Genomic DNA, 27,315 nt, shown 5'->3' on the forward strand with positions numbered 1-27,315 from the left:
CTTTTTTTCCTGGTGAAAGCGCTCTCTAAAGTGGCTCTTTAAGCCCTTTAAGGGCCACTTTAGAGGGCGCTTTTTAAAGAAAGCGCCCTCTAAAGTGGAAACTTTTAAGGGTTTAGAGGGCGCTTTTACTGGAAAGCGCCCTCTAAAGTGGAAACTTTTAAGGGTTTAGAGGGCGCTTTTACTGGAAAGCGCCCTCTAAAGTGGAAATTTAAAGGGTTTAGAGGGCGCTTATTTTGGAAAGCGCCCTCTAAAGTGGGTGGTTATTTAAAAAAAAATTTAAAAAGCGCTATATTTATTTATTTATTTTAGACAACCTGTATATTGAAGCAGTACACCTAAAACTGTATATTCTTATCATTTTTCAACACACAAAATATTATAAAATAACAATGGGAATGACCAAAGCAAAAACATCAAAATATATTCTTATCATTTTTCAACACACAAAACATAAAACAATTCGAGGTATATGTTTTAAATCATAAACTAATGATTGAATATCTATTTTAGACAGTTTGCATCAGTGATTTACAGTACAAATTCATCTGGCACTGAAGTTTCTGCAGTACTTGTTAAATGATAATTCATCTAGAAGTACAAAATATACAGAAAAAATTACTATGATAGTTGAAATTTAGAAGTTTCAAGTCTTAAAATCAAACTATAAGTGGGGGCATTTCAATTCAAGAACATTTCTCTCTTTCACAAGACTGTTATCAGAAATTGAATGGAAACCTATTTGGAACATAAACCAGGGATATTTTTAAGACCCATCTTGCCAAGGACAAGCTTAGGAATAGCTGGAGGGCTATCAAGCCCCATGCATCGACTGAACTCATTTGCAAGCTCCACTAACCTATACTTATCTTTCCCCACTTTCTTGTTAGAGTTGTAGTAACCAAGCCATGCCTGATATGCTGCTTCTTTATTTTTCATCTCCACATTGGATAGAGCCCTTTCCACCTGTTAACAATTTAAAATGTAAGTGCATCGTTGGAATCACAGTGAGTTTAATGAACTTGAGGTGGCATTGTAATTTTGCTAAAGCTTTAAAATTTAGCTTTTGCCAAAATCATGGTGACACATCGCGATCCTGCCAAACTCGTAGCTAATCGTTGCTCCACATATTGGTTTGTTTGTCTAAAAACTAGCTAAAATATTAGAAGAAAATCAATAACTGTCTCCCTTGTATATCCAAGTATACCTTTTTCTTAGTGTCAGGATCAACTGAAGGGACCAGAGCTTTCCCAATAGGTAAATCTTTTGCAGTAGCTAAAAAGAACTCTTCCCAAGGAGCTAGTAGCAGTATGCCTTGTCCTTCTTTTCCTCTTCGCCCCGTTCTACCTAGTCGATGTATATATTATTCTCTATCAGCCGGTAGACCAACCTGTTCATTGTAGAAATGGAAGAAACATGACAATTTGAAATCAATAAAAGCGTTAAATAATTTGGCAAATCATAATAAAAAAGGCTTGCACTTTTAGCAAATGTATGTATTGAGTGTCCTTACGAGTATGCGTTAAACAGGACAGAAATTCATATGGACACGAGCATGCTGGTAATATAGTCACAAGTGAAACAAGGAAGGAGATCCAAATATACATGTACAACAAGAGTAACATCTGGATAATCAACTCCACGTGCAGATACATCTGAAGTAACCAAGATGAGACCCTTTGACTTCCGGAATTCATCAGAAACTCTGGTTCTATAACTCTGAGGCTTTCTTGAATGTATTTCTCTCACATTCAAGTTCAACTCCCCAAGGAGATCAGCAACAAGTCTTGTGACCATAGCGGTTGTGCAGAAAACAAGAACCTGATAAACCAATAGCTACATTACATATCCTCCAAATCCATGTAAACATGATTGTAAAAGTTAAACTTTGTTGTCAAATCACAGTTTACTAATCCAAAATACTAATCTAAACAGTTCATAGTGAAAGGACAGAGAAAAAATTAAAATACAGTTGGTTGCAGATTAGAAAGCAAACCTTGTAGTCAACATCATCTGCAATGTGCTCCTTCAGAATAGCATAGAGTAAAGGGAAATGCTTGTCTAATGGTGCAACTAAATGCATTTGGCGGATCTGAAATGATCCAAAGCACCATAAATAAAGATCCAAAAAATATGTTATATGATGGTTGTATATGCATATACACATGTAAGTATCTAACAAGTTATTACTATCATGAAATTATAAACAATTACCTGTGAATATGTATCCTCACTACCCTCCTGAACTGTATTAATATATTCAAAATCCCTTTTCATAGCAATATGGCAGACTTGGCGCACTTTCACAATCATACGAGAATAAGCCCAATGCGCATATCTTTTATAAAGCATGAATCATCACAGCTAAAAAGGAAAGGAGTGAAAAGAAAGAAATACAAACCTCGTCGGGAATTGTTGCAGAAAACATAAGTGTCTGTCGTTGTTTAGGGATTGCAGCGAATATCTTCTCAATATCTTTGCGAAATCCCATGTCTAGTAAATGATCAGCTTCGTCGTAGATCTAACAGAGGTGGAAGGAGAACGCCTTAGAAGTAGCGAAAATCGTAGCAGTGAGAACCCTGACGTGAAAAAGAACGAAAATAACAGAGAGTGAAATAACAAAATGCGCAGTATGTTATAATTTTAATGTTTACTAAAGGGGACCTTAGAGGGCGCTTGTGGAAAAAAAGCGTCCTCTAAAGGGGGCCTAAGAGGGCGCTTATGAAAGCGCTCTCTAAGGCTTTCCAAAAGCGCTTTATAAACTGAAAATGCACATGGACTTATAGAGCGCTTTTTTAAAAGCGCCCTCAAAGGGTAACCTTAGAGGGCGCTTTCTAAAAAGCGCCCTGTATTGTTGTCCCTCTATCTCCTCCTTATTTTTTCGCTTCACCTTAGAGGGCGCTTTATTACAAAAGCGCCCTCTAAAGTGCGTTGTCTATTCCAGTTGTTCGCTCCTTATTTTTTCGCTTCACTTTAGAGTGCGCTTTTGTAATAAAGCGCCCTCTAAGGTGCGTTGTCTATTCCAATTTTTGGCGTAGTGCATATAGAATAATTTCAATGCTTTTATTATAAAATAAACAAATTTCAATGTTTTTATGACAAATACTTTAATGATAAAATTCTGATATTCAAAATGTTTTTATAATGTCGCACGAACCTTTTGAATGAATGTCTTTTAAGTTTCACGCGGATCACTAATGACAATGTCTTAAGCGTTGATACTCACTAAATAGTCAACAAAGGTTTGTTTAAGGAATGCAAAGAAACTCAATAAATACACTTATTTTTCCCTTCGGTTATGACTTAACCCCGAGATAAAATAATTCTTTTTAAATAAAAATTATAATAAATTTGATACTTTTAACCTCTGTTTCTAAAAGAAATGAGGTAATAGATGACGTCTATTGCCAAAAATATTGTGAATGGAAAATAATTTAAGTAACCTGTATTGTTTCCTTTTTCAATTTTTTAGCATTCATCAATTTCTTTGTGTGTTGCAATATGATTACAACTAAATTTCTCAATATTGTCAACCGAAGAAATTAATATATATAATAGAAAGTTTTTTTGATTAACGACATTGGAAAATTATTCCATTAAACATTGACGTGAACAACAATAAGAACATCAACAACATCATTACGTGAGAGAGATAACAATAACAAAAAAATGATGTGTTAAAGGTTGGTGTAAGAAGAACAACAATACAAAATCAAAAAAAAATTATGTCTCTTAATCCATCCGACATAATGATATTTAAGAATATGAAACCACTGAACTTTGTGAGATAGATTTAGGATAAACTTAGTGAAGGAATCATTTTATAGTAAAATCTAGATATCATACCTTTAGTTATTTGAGAAACCGAAGGAATAAAATAAAATCATAAATGATAAGAAAAGTACTAGAATACCTAAATTTCTAGACTCCAAAATTTCACTAGGCTCCGTGGCCTTGTGTCTGAGATGTGTTGTATTTCAATCTTTATCACAATCCACTTTTCCAAAATTCACAATTTTTTTTCGGGTGAAATTGTTCAATTCTGCAATAAATTCACTTTAACCTTGAATTCTTAAACCAAGTTGAATAAAAGAAACTCCTAGTCTTTAACTCTGATTAGCATAACACATGTGCTTTTTGTTAATAAGCGTTCTCTTAGGTAGAGGGATATATTTTTCTCTTTGATTATTTTCTACTACATATAAAAAAGAGCTTTTATCAAAATAAAAAGTGTTGTAACAAGTTAGTATATTAGACTGCACTTTTCTTCAGAGTATTAGATAATGCTCTTATTCAAAGCGTTATCTAAGAGCTACATGTTTTTAACATCACTTTTTAGATATATAAGCATTGTTAAAAGAGTGCTATTATTTCATCGTAATATAAAGCGAGATAAGAGGAAAGTATATATATAGAAATGAAAACAATAATATTTTCTTCTTATTAATAGCTTAATAAATAGTACAGATAGTTCATGACACATACATAAGAATTAAAGAAAGAAAACAGTGCAGTAAACAAAAACAGAAGCAGTAAAAGCAGTAAAAACAACACACAATCAATCATAGGTCTTATTTAGAATATGTAACATACTATACATAGCATGACGCATAAGACGTTGCTATTAATTATAGTATGTATGACCCGTGAAATAAAAACAAATTACCAGGTAGGTAAGAACCTAGTAAGTAATCACTTTTTAGTATAGAAGAGGTGTAGAAGCTCTTTCTCAATGGAATATGTGGGGGCAGAGGTATTAGCATTCCAAATAAAAACTCCACCTAGTGATGCATCGTTAATGAGGATTCTGCATCCATCAACAAAGACTTTTAGACTCCATGTAGTTGGAGTATGTGTATTGGTGTTAACTCCTGGCAAGAGTTTAGATCGTGTACCATAATCAGTAGCTAGTTTATAAAAAAAACTTACAAACTCTTTCTCTGTGGGAAAATCCTCATTATAGAACTTGTAGTTAATCCAATCAATATTATCTTGGTTGTTGGAATACAATTTGAGGTAGTGGAGGTTGACATTATTTGTGGGAGAAATGGACACCACTTTCATGGATTTCGAAACATCAAGGTCCTTCTTAAGCAGTTCTATGACTTTCCCTATGCAAAAGGAAAAATCATTCTCCTTCGATTTGATGTATTCGTAGTTAATATCAATGCCATCAATTATGTTACCCACCTCGCATGGATGAATTTTCGTTTCATAGTCTTGGATGAGCACTTTGATTGATGTTACTGCATTTCCAATCCAACTATCTAGATTTTGAGGGTTGAATGGATAGTCAGCGTCATTGCTTCCGATGGTTATTACCACTTTCACGTTCCTATGCTCTTTTTTTATTTTCACCACTTTTGCTGGGCTAAAGTCATTAACGTTCCAAGTGCTCCTGAACAATCCTGTGCCTTTTCCACCAACATAAGTCTCTCTGGCAAATCCCAGAATGAAGTGGAATTCTGGGATGTGGTCGTCAATTATGGCAGCTGGAAAATCATGTATATTTTCTCCAAGAGTATCAATCATTCCAATGTACTCTCGGAAAATGGTAGGCTTCACAACAGGTTTGATATCAGTTTTTGACATTGTGACTTTAGTTGTATTTTGCAATGAGATTTGATTGCTTGTGGTTGGAATCACTAACTTCTCATGCCCTTTTATAAGCCTATAACTTCTATTTTTTAATGAACCTTTTATTTATAAAACAACACGTCTAGACAATAACCAAGTATATGCTTACATGTGTATTCCAAATACACTTGCCTATTCTTTTAATCAACTTTTTTTTGTTTGACAAATTATTCTAATTATTTAATATAGAAGGAATATTCATCAAATTAAAAATAATATATACGTTATCCTTCCCTTATAAATGTTCACATTATGGTTGTTAGGGATTCACAAAATAAAAAATAAAAAACATAGATTTTAATAAGTACAAGTTTTTGGTAGAGGATTTTTAAACTATTTTTAAACTATTTAAATGGTTTGAATTTACGACATTTCAAGCAAATAGTGTTCACCTTAACTAATTAAAATCCGAACTCAAATGCCTAGGAGCATGACCTCTTACTTTTCTAAATTAAATTTATTTCTTAAATTTTTGATCCAATCGATGAGAAATGCATGAGAAATCCCTATTTTATTTAAGTTTTTAATTATAATATAAATCATCTATTTGTCATACCGATACGAAATTTCGCTCAGGATTTGAATTTCAATTCTCTTCTCCTCTAATTTTACATTTTATTTAAAATCAAAATAGGGTCTTATTTTATTTAATTTTTTGAATATAAAATATCTATTCACTTGTTTTTTTCAAACCGAGAGCAAAAGTTGCTCATTTGACTTAAGTTAGAAGGAAGATTCATCAATTAAAAAATAATATATATATATATATATATATATATATATATATATATATATATATATATATATATATATATATATATATATATATATATATATATATATATATATATATATATATATATATATATATATATATATATATATATATATATATATATATATATATATATATATGTTATCCTTCCTTATAAATGTTCATATTATGGTTGTTATAGAATAGATATAATAATTTTTTTTCTTTATTAAGTTATATCCCTCATATTTTCCTCTTTTAAATATTTTAATTCCTTTTTAATTTTTATTTTTTAGTGAAAAGTTTTCATTTTTACTATTTTAACAAATAAAACATATATTTATATAAATAATTTGTCTATATAAATTTATTAATTTAAAAAAATGCAATTTTAATGATAATTAATTTAATAAATTTTTAAAATAATATTTAAAACTTTAATTTTATTTATAATATATAAAAGTTTAAAGGAAAACATAGCTACTAAAATAAAATAACCTAGTGGTCATTTGTTCGATTTTTGAATGTGTCAAAACTGTGGATTTTAGTTTAAGTTCTTCAATTAACTAAAAACGATCAGTATAATTGATCCATAATTTTGTCACTAAATGCGTCGCTACAGGTTAGCGACTAGCACGTCTCCAACTGAACATTAATAGTCGCTTTATTGGTCGTTAAACATTATAGTGACCGATTTTTAAGTTTTTTTGTCACTAAATACGAAATTTTTAGTAGTGTATCGTTTAGATATAATAGTGATTGGTATACGATAAGAGTTAGCTACAACAGAAATAGGAAATAAAATATATTTTCCCCTAGTATATGTCACAATTTGTCTAATAAAGAATAAAAGTTTTTGCGATTGTTTGCAGGTTATCAACGTTCCCCAAGGATACCGATCAAATGTGCATAAACTTGTGTCAATGAAAGATATCAAATTAGTAAACTTAAAAAGTCATGATTGTCATTTTTTGACTTATACCAGTGAATATCTGTGATATTTTGCCAAAAAGTGCAAGATAGATATATTATATTTTATTCTTCTAATTCATGTTTTGAATCTTATAAAAATATTTATTAAGTTGATTTTGTATTTTATTTAATTTTTAATAGAATACATATGTTTCTGGTTTCCTAAATCGGACAAATTCTTGAAGTCCATGCACCGATGAAGATAAAAGAAAGGAAGATTAGAAACTTCTTTTCTCTTAGATTTGTTTTAGTTTTTTTTTGTCGTAGTATCTATTTTGGTGGGTGTTATTATATAATTGACGTTACTTTTTTATTTTGATATGTTTGTAAGATTTTTTATTTGAAAAGTATAATTGAAATTTTCTTTGATATTTTAAATTTTGTGTGGTGCATAGAGAAAGTATTGTCAAAATTTGATTATTAAAAAATATAAATTATAGGAAAGAAATATTTTTCAAAAATAAGACATATATCAACAGCTAATTTTGTTATATACCAATGGAAATACTTAGTGGAAAAAGTTATTAAGCAGTGTAATTAGTCATTGCTATAATGTAGAATCTTTGTCTAACGAAACCTCTATTCGTATAAGTTCTTTGACATTTACAACGGTTTTTGGACATTTACCAACGGATTTTTATCGTTGGTACATGTCAAATTTCTTGTAGTGTCACATCTGAAGCATACTACACGCATTTCTACATAGTTGGCGCCCCCTCCGCCCCTAACTTGTTTAATTATTTTTATTTAATTATTTTTATTTAATTATAGTATTTTTTTATAAATTATTTGATAATTTATTTATGTGATGTTTGTATGTTTTTAGATGTTTTATGATGTTTTAGAGTATTCGAGTGTATTTTAATCATTTAATAATTATTAAAATATTTGGGTGAGAACGGTAGATTTTATTTAATTATTTAAAATAACAATAATAATTATTTGAGGGTTATAATTATTATTATTTAATTATTTAAATATAGTGTGCATCTTATATTAAAAATATTTTTTTCTTTTAAAATCAAATAAATATTGTATTTAAATATTAAATTTAATACTTAGATTTTTGATCCAATCAATGAAAAATGTCGCTCAGGGTTTAAGCTTAAATTCACAGCTCCTACAATATTATATTTTATTCAAAACCAAAATGTCACCCCTATTTTATTTAATTTTTTAATTATAATATAAATTATCTTTTGTCATACCTCGCTCAGAATTTGAGTTTCAATTCTCTTCTCCTCTAATTTTACATTTTATTTAAAATCAAAATAACGTCTTATTTTATTTAATTTTTTGAATATAAAATATCTATTCACTTGTTTTTTTCAAACCGAAAGCAAAAGTTCATTTGACTTAAGTTAGAAGGAAGATTCATCAAATTAAAAAATAATATATATGTTATCCTTCCCTTATAAATGTTCACATTATGGTTGTTAGGGATTCACAAATAAAAAATAAATAAAAAAGATTTTAATAAGTAGAAGTTTTTGGTAGAGGATATTTTCCTTTTAAAAAATAAAATAAAATACATGTAATAAATTTTTAAAATAATATTTAAAACTTTAATTTTATTTATAATATATAAAAGTTTAAAGGAAAATATAGTTACTAAAATAAAATAGACTAGTGGTCTCGCACGAACTTTTGAAACATAAGGTCATTTGTTTGATTTTTGAATGTGTCAAAACTGTGGATTTTATTTTAAATTCTTTAATTAACTAAAAACGATCACTAATTTTGTCACTAAATACGGGGTTGATATCTGTGATATCTTACACCTGATTTTGAATTCAACAGTGGTTACAAGCTGCAAGACAGATATATTATATTTTATTCTTTAAATTCATATTTTGAATATTATGAAAATATTTATTAAGTTGATTTTGTATTTTATTTTATTTTGTTTTTAATAGAATACATATGCTTCCTGTTTTCTAAACCGGACAAATTCTTGAAGTCCATGCATTGATGAAGATGAAAGAAAGGAAGAATAGAAACTTCTTTTCTCTTAGATATGCTTTAGTTTTTTTTTGACGCAACATCTATTTTGGTGGTTGTTACTATATAATTAACATTACTTTTTTATTTTGATATGCTTGTAAGATTTGTTATTTTGAAAGTATAATTGAAATTTTCTTTGATATTTTAAATTTTGTGTGGTGCATATAGAAAGTATTGTCAAAATTTGATTATTAAAAAATATAAATTATAGGAAAGAAATATTTGTAAAAATAAGACATATATCAACGGCTAATTTCGTCCTATACCAATCGAAATACCAAGTGGAAAAAGTTATTAAGTAGTGTAATTAACCATTGCTATAATGTAGAATCTTTGTCCAACCATTGAAAATTTGTATCCATTTAAAATATTGGAACGAAAAATTATTTTTATTTATTTTATTTTTATTTAATTGTAGCATTTTATGAATTATTTGATAATTTATTTATGTAATGTTTGTGTCTTTTTGGGTGTTTTATGATGTTTTAGAGTATTCGAGTGTATTTTAATCATTTAATAATTATTAAAATATTTGAGTGAGAGCGGTTGATTTTATTTAAATATTTAAAATAATGATAATAATTATTTGAGGATTATAATAATAATTATTTAATTATTTAAATATAGTGTGACACCTTATGTTTAAAATATATTTTTCTTTTAAAATCAAATAAATATTTTATATAAATATTAAATGTCTAACGCTTAATTGAATAATTATTTGATTTAAGATTTATTTTATTTTATTTATCAAATTAAATAAATATTTCGTTTGTGATTAAATATTTGGGAATTAATTTTAACGTTGGATTAAACATAATATATATCGTAAGTGGAGTGAAGGAAAAATTAAGGTTTGAGTCATATCGCTAAACGGCGCATCTGAGTTTGAGGCAATTATTTGGACAACGAGGAACATCAAGACCATGAAAGCTCAATCTATAAGGTAGGGGGAGATTACTTACTATAGGGTGGGGTTTAGGCAACAGAGTGATGAATGTTCCATTACTTTGAATTATTTAAAATAACGATATTTTTTATGTTAAATCACAATATAATATGAAATTGTGTTTTTCCAAAATCCTTTTAGTCAATTCTACATGATAATATCCCACAAGTGTTTTGAGGGATAATCTCATTAGGTCAATCTTTGTCATTTTTTTATCGTTCTATTAACCGTAATCCCTTTTGGAGAAAATCTAAAAACTCTAAAATTAATCTTTTGGAAAAAAACATAACTTTTGGGAATTTGTCATTGGGAATTGTATGATGTAAGAATTCAACATTGGGAGGCATTCGTTTTTTTAGCCCTTTAAGCTCGTTTAAGTTCTGAAAAAAATGTTACACTATTTTCTGTAATTTTAGCAATTTATGTTTTATTTGTTTTATTTATTTATTTTGTTTAGGATTAAAAGTTCATAAAACTCATTAGAGTTTCTTTTTTTATGTATTTGAAGACATTTGACAATGTCACAAGGATTAACCTTTTGATTATAATAAATTTCAAAGTTTTTTTAAATCTTTTTGGTGAATAATAATAATTTTTATAAATAAAGCAAAAACTAACAAAATCTTTGTCCTTAGTTGAAATAAGTCTTTTTGTTAGAAAATTAATGAGATATCACCGCCTTTCGACAGTTGTTTTAATTCTTAGCTTAAGGTAACAATGGGGTTTTGGTATTTGTCACGGTATCTTGCATAAAACTGTAATAAAATGCGGTAAAAGTTTTGGTTTGAATATTTGAGAAATATTGCCAAAGTTAGGGTTCGACGATCACTTTGCATGTATATGTTCGATCAACAAAAATTATAAACTCCTTTAGATGATAAACTATTTCACAAAGTCCTCCCAATGTGTTTATCTCTAACACACATTGTGAGTTTTCCCATTTTGATCCATTGTTTATCTCTAACACAATCTATCAAAATGACAACTTTTTGGTTCAACCTTATGGTGAACAAAATCATTCATTACTATCTCTAGCTAAAAAACAAGATTGGATGAAAACCTAGGTTAAGAGTTGGTAAACATCTCTCGATCATAAACCAACACAAAGAGTTTTCAATAAGAACAAAGTTTTCACCATATATTCACCATTAAAGAGTTTACAAATGAAGATCCTTACATTTACACACAAAGCTAATGATCATCTACATCTAACCTTGACAAAATGAAGGACCTAGCTACTCATTTTCATGGTAGCTTGTTCAACAAGTTTCGGAAGAAGGTTGATCAACATCCGAGTCGAATAATCGAGATTGGATGGGAATCCACCTTCTTTTTGTGAAAGATTGTTAAGAGATGAAGAGAAACGGTTTCTAGGTCACAAAAGATCCTTAGAGCAATGCTGGAAAATATCTTAAAAAGTACAAAAGTATGGAAGGTAAGGTATGGCTCCAAAAAGTAGCCCTTGCTACTTATAGAGCTGCTACTGAGCTGTCATGCTCGCTAGGCGAGCAGAATGGCTCGCCTAGCGAGCCCCTAAATGAGGCACCTGAGGCACCTGCGCCCAGAGAAACAACCATTGCCAGACTGTCATGTTCGCTGAGCGAACAAAACCTTCGCTCCAGCGAGCTTGAGAGGTTTTGCTACTGGAATACTCGCTGGGAGCTCGCTAAAGGCTCGCCTAGCGAGTGAGTGCTGGCTGCGCTTTTCACCAAGTCTGGACGTGTTCGCCACACACCTCGCTGGAAGCTCGCCTAGCGAGTGTGGTGATGTTTGTCACTGTAAAATACTGGAGCTTTTCGCTGGGCTCTCGCTGGACGCTCGCCTAGCGAGTCCTTCGCCACATCCCTCGCCTAGCGAGCAAGCTGATGAATGCTTGTTTTATTTGATCCCTTTGCCAAATTTCTTGTGTCTTCATTTTCTATTATTTCATGCCTACTTCCTGCACAATAACACACAAATCAAAAGTACCAAGATCGTTTATCATTGTATTGCATTTCATCTAAAACAAAGGTGGTTTCGAACACTTTAGCTAGGAAATTGAGTGAAAGATACCCATATTTGATAGCTCAAATAAGCACTTTTGGGTATCTAACACATACATTGATGTGTCTTATGACGAATGGTTGTTTTGATATTATGTTTTATGTTTGTGATTGCATGATTATCATTCAGGTTTTGAGTGAATTATTATTTCTCGATTATCATACTATTTTCCGAAACTTTAACCATTACTATATGTAAGTGTATTCTCACCCCTTTCTTGTTTGTTTGGTTTTGTGTTATGCTTTGCACTGGTGATTAGCAGGACTGAGGTTCGTTGTTGCAGTGAGATGGTTGTTGCCTCTCGGCAGACTTTTATCTTTCGTATATTCTAGTTTTCGAATAAGAATGCTCTGATATGTAACACTAGGGATAATGGCGTTTGTTTGCATTACTTTGAATTATTTGCAATCAACTATTATGAGATTTTGATTATGATGTATTGATTCAGTTCTATTCATACATGTTTCATGGTGTTTCTAAATAAATTTCCGTTGTGCAACATCTGTTGTTTTATGATTTATGGAGTATTTTTGATGGAGTAACATCTTTTTCCTGTTATTTTTATTTAAAATCTTTTATCCGGGGTTTTGGGTGTTACACTATGCATGTCTCTTCTATATGGTTTTATTGCTTGTCCTTTCAGTTTTATTTCAGTTTTAGTCTTGTATCATTTAGTCTGCTCTTTAATTTTCCCATTTGAGGATCAAGTTTTAGATTCGTATATTTTAGCATGCAAGATTCAAATTGTTTGTGTTTGAGTATGAACATTGTGCTTTAACTCAATTAGTCGAGTTTTTGGATCAAGTCATGACACATATAGAATCTCATTAAACTTTAAAAATTGCAAAAATTGAGATTTTAGGTACGTGATTCGAATCACACACCCTATGGTTTAAATCAAAAGGAATTGAGGTGAAATATGAATTTTGTGATTCTGTGAGTCGAATAACAGGTTGGACATTATTTGAATCATGGAACTCTGTGACTCGTATCACAAGTTTTACATGAGTCAAATCATGAAATAATTGTTAGCCCCTGCCTTGTTTGAGTCGAAACATGACTTGTTCATGACTTGAAACACAATATTGCATGATTCGAATCACAGGTTTATCTTAACTTGACTCATGGTTGAAATGGGTTTCTCATAAGTGTATATCTTGTTCCAAATTACTTTTTCACTTGACTCAAATAACACAAGTGTTTAGGACTTGAAAAAAGAATGATTTTTCACTATCTTTTGTGCTTAATCTCTAACACCTATAAATCTTTTTTCCCACAAAATCATTCACAGTGTTAAAAAAATACGTATTTCCTTTGATGATTTGAAGCACATTGTACACCCGGAAAGTTAGTTTGATCAGGCGAGGTATAAGATCAACGAAGTCTATTGTGAACATCAGTTCTTTGAAGGCGAGTTGGTGTGACATTCGAGTACGATGAGGCTAACAAGTCGGATAGTCATATCCATAAATTGGAGTCCAATTAGGAATATTAAAATCAGTCGAGAACGACCTTAATCATACAAATCAGGTCCGATGACAAGGCTAAAATGTCACTTGAAGGGTCACAAGAGACGGTTATAAGATGATGTATTATGACAGAAGAGTTAGAATTATTAAATACGTGGATGATACATAGAAATTATAGATGGCAGGCGTTACTGAAAGATGTATTTATGAAGGATGTGAGGAGTAAAATAAAGAGAATGAGTATAAGATTGGAACCTGTAAATAGGAGACTGTTTGAAGGGTAAAGAAAAGTGAACAAGAGACAAGAAATACATAACAGACACTTCAATCAATCGTTTTAGGATCTCCTTGACTGAAAACAAGGAAGTCAACCTTTTAGTGTTGTTTATTCTCCTAAAAACATGATTGTATTAGACCCGACATTGCATATCTCGTAGGAGTGTTGTGCAGGTTTATGAGTAGACCGAGTAATGAGCACTAACAAGCTATTAAGCGAGTTATGAGGTATCTTAAAAAGACCATGGATCTCGACCTACACGTTTAGTGATAAAAAATTTATATTCATAATGTTTTTATAATGTGGCATGAGCCTTCTGAATGAATATCTTTTAAATTTCACGCGGATCAATAATGATAATGTCTTAAGCGTTGATACTCACTAAATAGCCGACGAAGATTTGTTTAAGCACTGCGAAGAAACTCAATAAACACGATTCTTTTTCCCTTCGGTTATGACTTAACACCCGAGATAAAAAGTTTTTCTTTTTAAATAAAAGTTACAAGAAATTTGATACTTTTAACCACGGTTTCTAAAAGAACTGAGGTGATATATTACTTCTATTGTCAAAAAAAATGGTGAATAAAAAACAATTGAAGTAACATGTATTATTTCCTTTTTCGATTTTTTACCATTCATCAATTTTTGTGTGTGTTGCAATATGATTAAGAATAAATTTCTCAATGTTGTCAATCGAAGAAATAAATATATATTATAAAAAGTCTTTTTTGATTAACGACATTGGAAAATTATTCCATAAAACATTGACGTAAACAACTAAAAGTACAACAACAACATCATTACGAGAGATAGATTGCAATAATAAAAAAAATGATTTGTTAAAGGTTGGTGTAAGAAGAAAAACAACACAAAACAAACAAAAAATATGTCTCACAATCCATCTGACAGACCGATGTTTAAGAATATGGAGCGGTTGAACTTGTGAGATAGGTTTAAAACTTAATGAAAGAATCATTTTATAGTAAAATCTATGTATCATACCTCTGAGTTATTTGAGAAACAGAAAGAATAAAATATTTAATAATAAAATAAAATCTTAAATGATAAGAAAAGTGACACTTTTAAAGAAAAAAAAAACAAAAATTGCATTTGTTAGAACTCAAAGCATGTATCATAAATTAGAAATTAAGCGAGATGAAGTTTCCAATTAGTTTCACACAAGATTCAATTTATACAGAAATTAAAGAGTTAGAGAAAGAGAGAACAACACCAAATTTGTCTAGGCAGTTCCCCTTTCGTCCTCGTTTGGGATACGTCTGTCCCCAATTCTAAAACTAGAATTTAGATATTTATTATCAATTGCAAAGTTTATACAAGAGAAGAAATAAACACCACCAAACAAACATAAGTGTTGTTGTAGATCCTATTCACTTCTCTCCCCTTGATTGTAGTTGAACCAAGTACTTCAAACATTTCGAACAAACCTCCGATTGTAGTTACCTTATTCCAAGAATTCCAAGTTCTCCAAAACTCTAACTCGGCTAATTTCTATTGGATATGCGTGAAACATCCGATTGTAGCTACCTTATTGCAAGAACTCCAAGTTCTCCAAAACTTTAGCTCGGCTGATTTCAATTGTGACACGCTTGAACCCAAACCTTTCTTCACAATCCTCTGGTTACCGTCACTCGTTCGAATGAACCCACCATTCTTCAAACCTTTCACTCGGTTGAACCTATGAAATAAAGATTTGTGCAAAAACCCCAAATCTTGAAGGACAAAATCCTAAAATTTTATTCAAGAAAAATCCACTAAAAACCTCTACCCAAATCAAGATACACAATCCTATTTGGACGTTATCACCACAACAATGCACTATGATCAACAAAAATTGTTATGTGTAGTTGTTGAAACATGCAATGGAGAATAAAGATGAAGAGGAACTTTAGTGTATATCTTTCACTTTTCTTGTTATTTTATGAAAAAGAGACCCAAGAATATATATATATATATATATATATATATATATATATATATATATATATATATATATATATATATATATATATATATATATATATATATATATATATATATATATATATATATATATATATATATATATATATATATATATATATATATATATGATGTATGGACCAAGAGAAAAACACAACTGAATTTTTTAGCATAAACACACAATAGAAAAATGAGTGAGATCAGCGACCACTCAACATGTTCACACTAGGGTCTCTACCTGTTCAGACCCGCAGCAACACAATTCAAATAAAATAGGTTATGAGTCGACTCAAACAATGGAGATGAGCCGACTCATCTTGTTTTTTCCAGAAATGAGTCGACCTATGACTCGACCTGTTCAGACCCGCAACAACACAATTCAAATAAAATAGGTTATGAGTCAACTCAAACAGGATATGAGTCGACTCATCTTGTTTTTTCAGAAATGAGTCGACTCAAAGACTCTACCTGTTCAGATCTGAGAGTTACAAAGAAAATAACATGCATGAATGAGTCGATCGCTGCAAAGCATGAGTCGACTCAAAGATTTTAAATTGTCAAAAATGAGTTTTTAAGATGTATTTTGATCAATCCAAACCATTCTCTTATGGATCTAAGGTACCAACAATGATCAAGTGCAATATTGACATATATGAGATGCTCTTATATGCATAGACATATTGAATTGATACTTTGAGCATATTAAAGAATGAATGCACTTTACGATATGATGACACCGTCTAAAGTACACAGTATGAGCTACTAAAAGGTTTGACATCATTAAAATAAGGACTAAGAACCTTTGCCCTCACACTTGTGCCTTATGCTGATATTTATTCTTATTTTTTTAATATATTATATTTCCATTAATAAAACATAAAAATGAGTTGACAATGCAGATGAGTTGGTGGTGAGTAGCGATGAGAGAGTGGCAGAGGTGAAACGAGGGGTTGTGAGTAAAGGAAACAACCACATAGATATGTGAAAATGGATGAAGACAGAGTGAGATAGAAGGGAATTAGGGTTTCTAATAATGAGTCTGAGTGAGAGAAGAAAGAAATAGTTTGGAATGTATATGGAAAGTGTTACGGTTTAAGTTTGTTTAAATGGGTCGTCCTTGTAATATTCTTAAATATAATATATATAAAAAACTTATTTGGGCTTGATAGTTCGGTTTTCGATTGACTTAAAATTTTCAGTTGAACTCGACCAAACGAATCATATACTATCCAATATAAGAATTTGATCCAGTCTATTAACTAAGATAAATTATATTATGAAATTGAATTTTCGGGAAGGATGCGGAAGAAAGAGCATTTTCTTAGCTTCAAAATTGTATTTTGTTAGGTTTGTTGACAACTCTATACTTTTTACTGCTTAGTTAGAAAACTCTATCTTATGTCTAGACAAATAGCGGTCTGAGAAGCTTTTGTTCTTGGGATGGAGTATTTTTTTATGCTTTTCATGTAGAACTTTGTGTTTTGGTGTTTTCTCATTCCTTTGCAGTTTCTATACTTTCTATTTGCTTTAAATAAATAAATAAATCAGATATTATTTAGTAAAACAAATAAATCAAATATTATACACTTGGATGTTTAGGTCTTATTGCAGCATGAATTATCATAGTACGATTTCACACTACGCCAAAAACTGGAATAGACAGCGCACCTTAGAGGGCGCTTTCTTAAAGAAGCGCACTCTAAAGTGAAGAGAAAAATAAGGAGGAATAGACAGCGCACTTTAGAGGGCGCTTTTGAAACAAAGCGCCCTCTAAAGTGAAGCAAAAAAATAATGAGGAAATGGAGGGACACCAATAGAGGGCGCGTTTATGAAAGCGCCCTCTAAGGATACCCTTAGAGGGCGCTTCTAAGAAAGCGCTCTCTAAGTCCATGTACAACAGCGCACTTTAGAGAGCGCTTTTGTAACAAAGCGCCCTCTAAAGTGAAGCAAAAAAATAATGAGGAAATGGAGGGACAACAATAGAGGGCGCGTTTATGAAAGCGCCCTCTCAGGATACCCTTAGAGGGCGCTTCTAAGAAAGCGCTCTCTAAGTCCATGTACAACAGCGCACTTTAAAGGGCGCTTTATTACAAAAGCGCCCTCTAAAGTGAAGCGAAAAAATAATGAGGAAATGGAGGGACAACAATAGAGGGCGCGTTTATGAAAGCGCCCTCTAAGGATACCCTTAGAGGGCGCTTCTAAGAAAGCGCTCTCTAAGTCCATGTACAACAGCGCACTTTAGAGGGCGCTTTATTACAAAAGCGCTGTCTAAAGTGAAGCGAAAAAATAAGGAGCAATAGACAGCGCACCTTAGAGAGCGCTTTTTTTCCACAAGCGCCCTCTAAGGTCCCCTTTAGTAAACATTAAAATTATAACATACTGCGCGTTTTGTTATTTCACTCTCTGTTATTTTCATTCTTTTTCACGTTAGGGTTCTAAGGCGTTCTCCTTCCACCTCTGTTAGATCTACGACGTTTCCTCCTTCTGGCACCAAAGGTACGTTTGTTTCGTTTTAGCTTTGCCCTATTTCTTGCTTTGTTTTAGCTTTGCCCCATTTCAGTTTTATGTTATTGTTGTCTATGCTACGTTTGTTTCAACCTGTATAGTTTCAATATTCATAGTCATTTTAAATTTGATAGCGCATGCGTTAAATTTCAAGCCCTACGTTTGTTTGGGTTTATTAGGCAATTAACGGTTGGTTTTTAGTGACCATGATAGCGCATGCAATGGGACTACATTACCCAGTAGTTAGGGTTATACGACCTATGAATATCTGATTTTGTGTCAACACCAATATCATTAGAAACCTAGGTCCGAATGTGTTTGAACTCTTCTGAAATTGTTTTTTGTTTATTCTAATTAGTAATGGATAATACATGGATGTCTTCCAATCGATTGTCGAGAGAGTACGAGAATGGGGTATCAGAATTCGTTAAGTTTGCCGTTGCGCACGCCGAAGACCCCAGTAGAATGATATGTCCTTGCTTGGGTTGTTGTTATGGGAAACGGGTTGACGCAGTTCAGTTGACATCGCATCTAATGAGGCATGGAATTGATCGAAGTTATACATGTTGGAATTTGCATGGTGAGAAAAGCAACGAGAATGTTGAACCGGGGGATAGTACGACCTATGCCTCAAACTATAGTGGCGCAGATACATACGATTGTGATCGAGTTGAAGAGATTGCAGAAGCACTTGAAGAAGATCTTAAGGATTGTCCCGAAATGTTTGAGAGGTTGGTAAGTGATGCAGAGAAACCTTTGTATGATGGTTGCACTAAATTCACAAGATTGTCCCTCTACGTAGATGATGCTGGATATTTGAAAGTATCCCTCTACGACAATGGAACATGTCCATCTAAACATATATCAATTCTATATTCAAAAGATAAGGGTTCAATGTTGGCAAGTTACATTGGTTTCCTTGTTCGACAACATATTCCGATTACATGTGATAATTGGAGAAGTCCGGACTTGAAGGTTGGCAAAGAAAAAATATGGTCGGAGATACAGGTACTTACCATATATTGTTATATGTTTTTTGTTGCATCAACTTTGCAGCCCTGTATTGTAGGCAGAATTTAGGACTTCTCAAAGTTGATTTCTTGATACTTTGTCGTTCATAAAATACACCACTAAATTCTCTGCGTTTAATTTTTAATTTTTTTTCATCAGGCTTGTGTCTCAATAGAGGATGGGTATCTACCTAAAGTTACTTTTGTAGTGGTCCAAAAGAGACATCACACCCGTCTCTTTCCTGTCAACCCCAAAGAGACCGATAGAAGTGGAAAAATTATGCCAGGTTTTTTCAATATATTTCTCAACGCAGCTGGTATATATTATCATTTGAATTTATCACTTTTTGCTGATTTTGTTGTTCTAAATTGTCAAAGGAACCGTGGTAGACACCGACATTTGTCACCCTAGGGAATTTGATTTTTACCTTAACAGCCATGCAGGAATTCAGGTAATATTAGCTATGTCATTTAACTTTATGTCATTGTTTACTATTTGTTGCTCAATCGCCTTTTGACAGTTCTGTGTTATTTGCATTTGGACGTGTTCTTTTTGCAGGGGACTACTTATGCTGCCATCTGTTGTTTTGGTTGAGCCTTATTTTGTATGGATGTGCGATAGAACTACTAGACAGCTTTTGGATATACAGAACATGTTTGCCACCATGGGTGGATGGGCGTTTTTGTTTAGTATTGGTTAGAACTACTAGACAGCTTTTGGATACAGTGGTCACTGGGTGTTGGTTGCTATGTTTTATTCTCTTAATTGTAGTACTTTGAGAATATGTTGTTGTATATTGTTGATCAAAGAATCATATATTAATGTTGTATATATGGAGGATTAATGTTGTATATAAATGGATTCATGTTGTATATATCAATGGATTAATGGTGTATAACATTGGATTAAAGGATGAAGTCAATATGAATTTTACACTTTTGCAGCATGCGAACAGGTTACCAATTAAATATATATCCACTGTTTTTCAAACAAATTTTTTTAAAATAACTAACACTTTAGAGAGTGCTTTTTCCAGAAAGCGCCCTCTAAACACTTTACATTGACAACTTTAGAGGGCGCTTTTTCCTGAAAGCGCCCTCTAAACACTTTACATTGACAACTTTAGAGGGCGCTTTTTCCTGAAAGCGCCCTCTAAACACTTTACAATGACAACTTTAGAGGGCGCTTTTTCCTGAAAGCGCCCTCTAAACACTTTACATTGACAACTTTAGAGGGCGCTTTTTCCTGAAAGCGCCCTCTAAACACTTTACAATGACAACATTAGAGGGCGCTTTTTCCTGAAAGCGTCCTCTAAACACTTTACACTGACAACTTTAGAGGGCGCTTTTACCAGAAAGCGCCCTCTAAGGTGTCCCTGTATGGACCACTCCAGAGGGCGCTTTTTTCTTAAAGCGCACTATAATGTGGCCACTTTAGACAGCGCTTTCTCCAGGAGAACAAAGCGCTGTCTTTACCTATGCCAGCGCCAGATTAGAGGGCGCTTAAAAGCGCTGTTATAGGCCAAAATAAGCATCCTCTTTTCCCTTATTTGGCGTAGTGTCATAATATAATTTCAATTTATGAATCCCTAACAACCGTAGTGTGTAGGGAAAGGATGACATATATAGTATTTTTTATTTTATGAATCTTCATTCTAATTATAATAAATTTGTCAAATAAAAAGAGTTAATTAAAAGAATAGGCAAGTGTATGCATATGTAAGAATATGTCATTATTAGAATATTACATGAGTTATTCATATACTTTGTTATTGTCTAGTCGTGTTGTTTAATGGTGTACTAGTTTATTATAATGCATAGCAATAGAAAAGGCATTACATTAAGAAGACTAATAAATAAAAGCATAGGAGGCCTTGGCTTTGGATATGATTTCGACCCGATAAACAAAGATGACTGGATTAAGAAAGCCAAATCGTCAATCGAACAGCTCATCCTAGACTACGAGAACGGAGTAACCAGCGATGAAAACATAATTGACGGTATTGATATTAACTATGAACACATCTCTTCTAGTGTGGATGACTTTTCCAACTGGATAGGGGAAATCATAAAACAACTCAAGGAGGATCCTAATTGATAGAAAACTTTTATATTTAGATCTTGATATCATGATTTTTATGGTGCTCTAATTAATATGAAGAATAATAAAATCATATCAGATTTCGTAATACCGATTCTTGTGTTCTTTCTTGAGTTTTTCTTTTTGATGCTTGAAATTGAAGCGTCGGTGGCCATGATTTGAGATATTATAAGACTGTTAGAAATTTCGGAAAGATTAAAGGGATCCATGCTTGAATCGTGAACGCAACACTTTCCTTATAGTATTTCAAGCACTCTCGATTGTCTTAGAGTTCTGATGCAGGAATACCCAGGATAATTCAGCCTTATCGAGTTTGCGCAAGACCGGCGAAAACCCGAATGCAACAAAGAGCGTCTGGAATTATTTAGAGGATTTTTCGGATTTTGTGTGTTGTATTCTGAATCCAGATTTATGCTTTTATAGGCCATGTTAATATTGTTTCACAAGGTAGCGACCCTTGGTGAAGCAATGTCCTTTTCCAATAATCATAATGGTTGGCCTGCAACATATTTCACCAGCAGTTGCATGGTTTCGCCTTTGCAACATCTCATGAAGAGTTACAATCTCCGAATTCAAAATTCAAAATTCAAAATTCATGAAGATTTATCTCATGCATTTATTAGCATTAACTCACTTCCATCATTTGTCATTTTGGAACACACTTGTATTTAATAAATTACAACAATCCCCCACTTGTTCTAATAATGACAATTCCAATTCCAGAATATAGAAAGCAAAAAGTGTTAATACAATTAGGTATCTTTCAATTTGAACTTAACCTTAGTAAAGACAACGCAAAGCCTAATCGGAACATTAGGTAGCTATGCTTTGAACCATTATCTCATGTGATCAGATCGGCGTTGCTATACACACACTTTTAGAGGTTCTTCGCCTACATATCTCGCCTAGCACTATTTATGGCCATGTGCTTTCCTGTTTTCATGAACTTTTCATGAGAGAAACTCCAACTCTTACCTTAAGACGGCACCATCTTGAAGTTTATATAGGTGAAGTTCAATTCGTATCTATTTCTTGAGATACGTATCCTCCTTGATATAGAACTTCATTAAGAGTTTCTTTGAAAACTCAACCCTCAGTTTGTAATCGTCAACATTATCGCGGAATGTTGCATAACCTTTCGAATCAACGACTTGTTGTTACCCATTGAATCTTAGGTTAAGATGTGTTAACTTCAGATTGGGTTGCTATCATTGTCGGAACCCTTATTCAAGGAGTTTTAATCCCATACTCTTTCGAGGTAGTCTTTACTAAATCTCTGGCCAGTGGTTTAGTAAATGGATCAGTCAAATTATAGCTTGTTTGTATATATGTTAGTGAAATGATCCCATCCTTTATCATTTTTTCACGAGAGAGTGTCTGAGACCTATGTGTCTAGACTTTCCATTGTACACTTCACTGAACGCTCTAGCCAGGGTGGCTTGACTATCACAATGTATCAATACTTTTGAAACATTGTCTTTAGCTAACGGAACCTCCAATAAGAGGTCCCTCAACCATTCTGCTTCTTGTCCAGCAGACGCAAGAGCCACAAACTCTGATTCCATGGTTGAGAGAGTAATGCATGTTTGTTTCTTGATTTTCCAAGAAATCGCACCTCCAACTAATGTGAATATCCACCCAGTTGTAGATTTATAATCTCCAACACTTGATATCCAACTTGCGTCGGTATATCCTTCTAGTACGGCAGAAAACTTACCATAATGAAGGCCAAGATTTTTGGTCTTTAACAAATATCCGAAAATCCTAGTTATGGCCTTCCAATGTTCATCATTTGGATTGCTAGTAAATCTACTCATCTTACTAACTGCAAAAGCTATGTCAGGTCTGGTGCATTGCATTAAGTACATTAGACATCCAATTGCACTTACATATTCCAGTTGTGCCACAGTTCTCCCATTGTTCTTTTGAAGTTTGACACTAGGATCGAATTGAGTGTTTATTTCTTGAAATGTAAGTGTTTGAACTTGTCAAGTACTTTCTCAACATAATGTGTTTCACTAAGTTCACAACCCCCACTATTTCACTTTACTTTAATCCCCAAAAGTGTGTCAACTAGTCCAAGATTATGAAAGTTTGAAACCTATTTGTTTCTAAAATTTCATTCATCTTGTTGCTAATGATCAATCATATAATCAATATGAATACGAGTGAATATCACAATATTCTCACACAACTTTGTGTACAAACACTTGTAACAAGAATTAGATGAATAATGTTTTTAGATAATCATGCATGATTATATAAGAAGGTTTTTAGATGAAGTGAGAAATGGAATTATGAGCAATTTAAATTAGTATAATATAAATTTCAACGAGTACCTTAGTTATGTTCATTTGTCTCAAATCTTCACTTGAATTTCTATGTTCAACCTTCTTATTCAACTTCATCATTGATGTGCATGAACCTTTTGAACCTTTTCTCCTTTGATAATCTTTGTCTTCATCAAAATTGAACTAGATATAAGATTTATTCCTCACAATCTCCCCCCTTTTGATGATGACAAAATATTGTCTCCTCCTAAGTTGTGTGTCTCCCCTAATTAATTGGTGAATCTTACTATGACATTGTCAAACTTTTGATGTCATTGTTTCAGTGCTTGTTTTAATTCATACAAGGATTTGACAAGCTTTCATACCATTTATTCATAACCTTATGGTTGATTCATGTAAATCTCGTCATCAAGATCTCCATATTGAAATTTCATTTTGACATCCATTTGATGAACTATAAAGTCATGCAAAGAAGCTAATGCAAACAATGCTCTAATTTTGTTGTGATTGCTATTAGTGCATATGTATCAAATGATAAAAACATTTTTTTTTGTTTAAAACACCATTGATCATTAATCTAGACTTATAGGTGTTTAGTGTACCATCACACTATGATACTTCCTTCTAAATAAGATGAGTCCCTTGAAGTTGTTGATTCCTTCCTTATAAGTCATAGGATCATCTTCCACTTGAAGAATAATCAGAATCTTAAGAACAAAATTCTTACTATTTCCTTCCATTAGATAAAAGAAATAAATTGATTATCAATTTTGTTTGATCCTAGATCCTTAGCCTTTCAGACTCTCTTTCTTATTCTAATTTAGGATTATGTTTCAGCAATCCATGAAGAAACTCTGGTTTGTGTTTCAACAATATGTGGAGAACCCTCCTCACTAGGGTCTTCATTGTAGGAATATCAAATTCCTTATTCTTTGTGATAAGGTTTTCAAAATTTTCATATCTTAGAATTCAATAGTCACATTAGACTTCAAATTCAAAAATTTATATAAGTCATGATTCATCTTTGAATGATCTTTATATACCTTATTGAATCACAAATTATCCTTTATACAAATTAATTTTAAAAATAAACAAAGGAACATCCTGTATTTTAAAAAAAAAAATTCATACCAACTTGAATTGTTATGCAACATACATATAATATACATACAATAAGTAGTATTTATATGTTCACCAAAATAAGACACCGTATGACAATCAATATGCCGGAAGAAGACAACATAGAACCCATTATATGTTTATATTGTAAAACCTTTTAAAACTGTATATATAATTCCGTTTCCTTCAAAGGGCATAACATGTTTCTCTATTTCTTAAAGTAAAACAACATATTGTCATGCACTTTTATCATGGAACAAATTTACATATCATGAATTCCATATCCCATACTGGAATGAAAACTTTTCTATTATTTACAATACCAATATGGAAATGTACATATTTCTTCCTATTATGTCCAAGACCCTTCAATTTCTATTCATATAGAAAATAGGTTACAAAATCAAGTATAATATAATTGCGTAATCATGATTTATTCATGTATTGTCAGATGCATATCATTCAACCATCAATATGTAATAATTTGTCCAACAAATAAAAAATCATGATACGGATATTGCCTTTTCAGATTTCGTATCATGAAAACTATTAAATTAAGTAATACTATAGTTATTAAATTTCTTTCTAATTCAAAATCATATCAATTAGGTATTATCAAAAAATCACAATATCAATAATCTGACTCTGATCCTAATTGATAGAACACTTTTATATTTAGATCTTGATATCATGATTTTCACGGTGCTCTAATTAATATGAAGAATAATAAAATCATATCAGATTTTGTAATACCGATTCTTGTGTTCTTTCTTGAGTTTTTCTTTTTGATGCTTGAAACTGAAGCGTCGGTGGCCATGATTTGAGATACTATAAGACTGTTAGAAATTTCGGAAAGATTAAAGGGATCCCGGCTTGAATCGTGAAGGCAACACTTTCCTTATAGTATTTCAAGCACTCTCGATTGTCTTAGAGTTCTGATGCAGGAATACCCAGGATAATTCAGCCTTATCGAGTTTGCGCAAGACCGGCGAAAACCCGAATGCAGCGAAGAGCGTCTGAAATTATTTAGAGAATTTTTCGGATTTTGTGTGTTGTATTCTGAATCCGGATTTGTGCTTTTATAGGCCATGTTGATATTGTTTCACAAGGTAGCGACCCTTGGTGAAGCAATGTCCTTTTCCAATAATCATAATGGTTGGCCTGCAGCATATTTCACCAACAGTTGCATGGTTTCGCCTTTGCAACATCTCATGAAGAGTTACAATCTCCGAATTCAAAATTCAAAATTCAAAATTCAAAATTCAAAATTCATGAAGATTTATCTCATGCATTTATTAGCATTAACTCATTTCAATCATTTGTCATTTTGAAATACACTTGTATTTAATAAATTACAACATCCAGATCCATGAATGTCGTGTCCATTGCTCCAACAGAGCGTCTCCGATCCCACTACCTCAAATTGTATCGCGACAACCAAGACAATATTGACTGGATTGACTACAAGTTCTACAATCAGTTTTTTAAATCAACAGATGACTTTGTAGATCTCTTTTATCAACTAGTTTCTGATTACGGTACTCCCTATAAACTCCTGGCAGGAGTCAACACCGAAATGAGTATTCCACCAACTACGAGGAATCAGGATCTCTTTGTTGGTGGATGCTCAATCCTCATCAACCGTGCATCACTAGCTGGAGTTTTTGTTTGGGATGCTAATGCATCAACCCCCACATATTCACTTGAGGTAGACCTTCAAAAACTCCTTACTAAAAGTGATTACTAAAGAGTGGTCGCTCACTAGCTTCCTACCAAGCAGGTCATACATACTATAATTAATAGCAAGGCCTTATGAGTCATGCTATGTATAGTATGTCACATATCCTAAATAAGACATTTCTTACTGCTTATATGTTTGTTTATTACACTTTTCTTACTGTTCTCTTTCATTAATTATTATGTCTTTGTTGTGAGACTTGTATTGCTCTTTTGGTACGTTATCAATAAGAAGAAAATATTATTGTTTTCATGTACTATTTTATCTCACTTTACATTTCACCTTTCATACTCGAGAATTGATTAGTTTTAGAAAAAAATGTATACACAAACTACTTCAAGATATCATACTACTACAATGAAATAATATTACTCTTTTAACAATGCTTATATCTATAAAGTGGGGTTAAAAGCATGTACATCTTTGATAATGCTTTGAATAGAAACGTTATCTAGAGTTTTTGCTTGAA

General features: G+C 32.1%; 2 protein-coding genes and 1 pseudogene across 2 annotated transcripts; 1 reads left to right on the plus strand and 2 right to left on the minus strand.

Moving 5' to 3' along the window:
• Positions 1–546: 546 nt before the first annotated feature.
• LOC127108060 (DEAD-box ATP-dependent RNA helicase 31-like) lies at positions 547–3,476 on the minus strand (annotated as a pseudogene).
• A 1,070-nt stretch (positions 3,477–4,546) lies between these two features.
• LOC127137722 (chitinase 2) lies at positions 4,547–5,605 on the minus strand. Its single transcript, XM_051064153.1, has 2 exons — positions 4,927–5,605; positions 4,547–4,804 (listed from the first exon to the last, which is right to left on the minus strand). Exons 1-2 carry the CDS (start codon positions 5,587–5,589, stop codon positions 4,793–4,795), a joined length of 675 nt encoding a protein of 224 aa, XP_050920110.1. The 5' UTR covers positions 5,590–5,605; the 3' UTR covers positions 4,547–4,792.
• Positions 5,606–21,410: 15,805 nt separating this feature from the next.
• LOC127108069 (uncharacterized) lies at positions 21,411–26,855 on the plus strand. The gene is made up of 3 exons (XM_051045440.1): positions 21,411–21,692; positions 23,182–23,273; positions 26,474–26,855. The coding sequence occupies exons 1-3, from the start codon at positions 21,411–21,413 to the stop codon at positions 26,853–26,855; spliced, it is 756 nt and encodes a 251-aa protein (XP_050901397.1).
• Positions 26,856–27,315: the final 460 nt, after the last annotated feature.

Source organism: Lathyrus oleraceus, chromosome 1 (genome assembly GCF_024323335.1).
Source record: "Lathyrus oleraceus cultivar Zhongwan6 chromosome 1, CAAS_Psat_ZW6_1.0, whole genome shotgun sequence".
Classification (NCBI taxonomy): domain Eukaryota; kingdom Viridiplantae; phylum Streptophyta; class Magnoliopsida; order Fabales; family Fabaceae; genus Lathyrus; species Lathyrus oleraceus.

What these genes read in the sequence shown, in the direction of transcription:
- LOC127137722 (XM_051064153.1), bottom strand. Translation starts at nt 5,589, where the DNA reads ATGTCAAAAACTGATATCAAACCTGTTGTGAAGCCTACCATTTTCCGA.
- LOC127108069 (XM_051045440.1), top strand. Translation starts at nt 21,411, where the DNA reads ATGCATAGCAATAGAAAAGGCATTACATTAAGAAGACTAATAAATAAA. An exon ending in AACTCAAGGAGGATCCTAAT is followed by an intron (nt 21,693 to 23,181) that starts TGATAGAAAACT and finishes CATTGTCTTTAG; the next exon opens with CTAACGGAACCTCCAATAAG. An exon ending in CTGATTCCATGGTTGAGAGA is followed by an intron (nt 23,274 to 26,473) that starts GTAATGCATGTT and finishes TACAACATCCAG; the next exon opens with ATCCATGAATGTCGTGTCCA.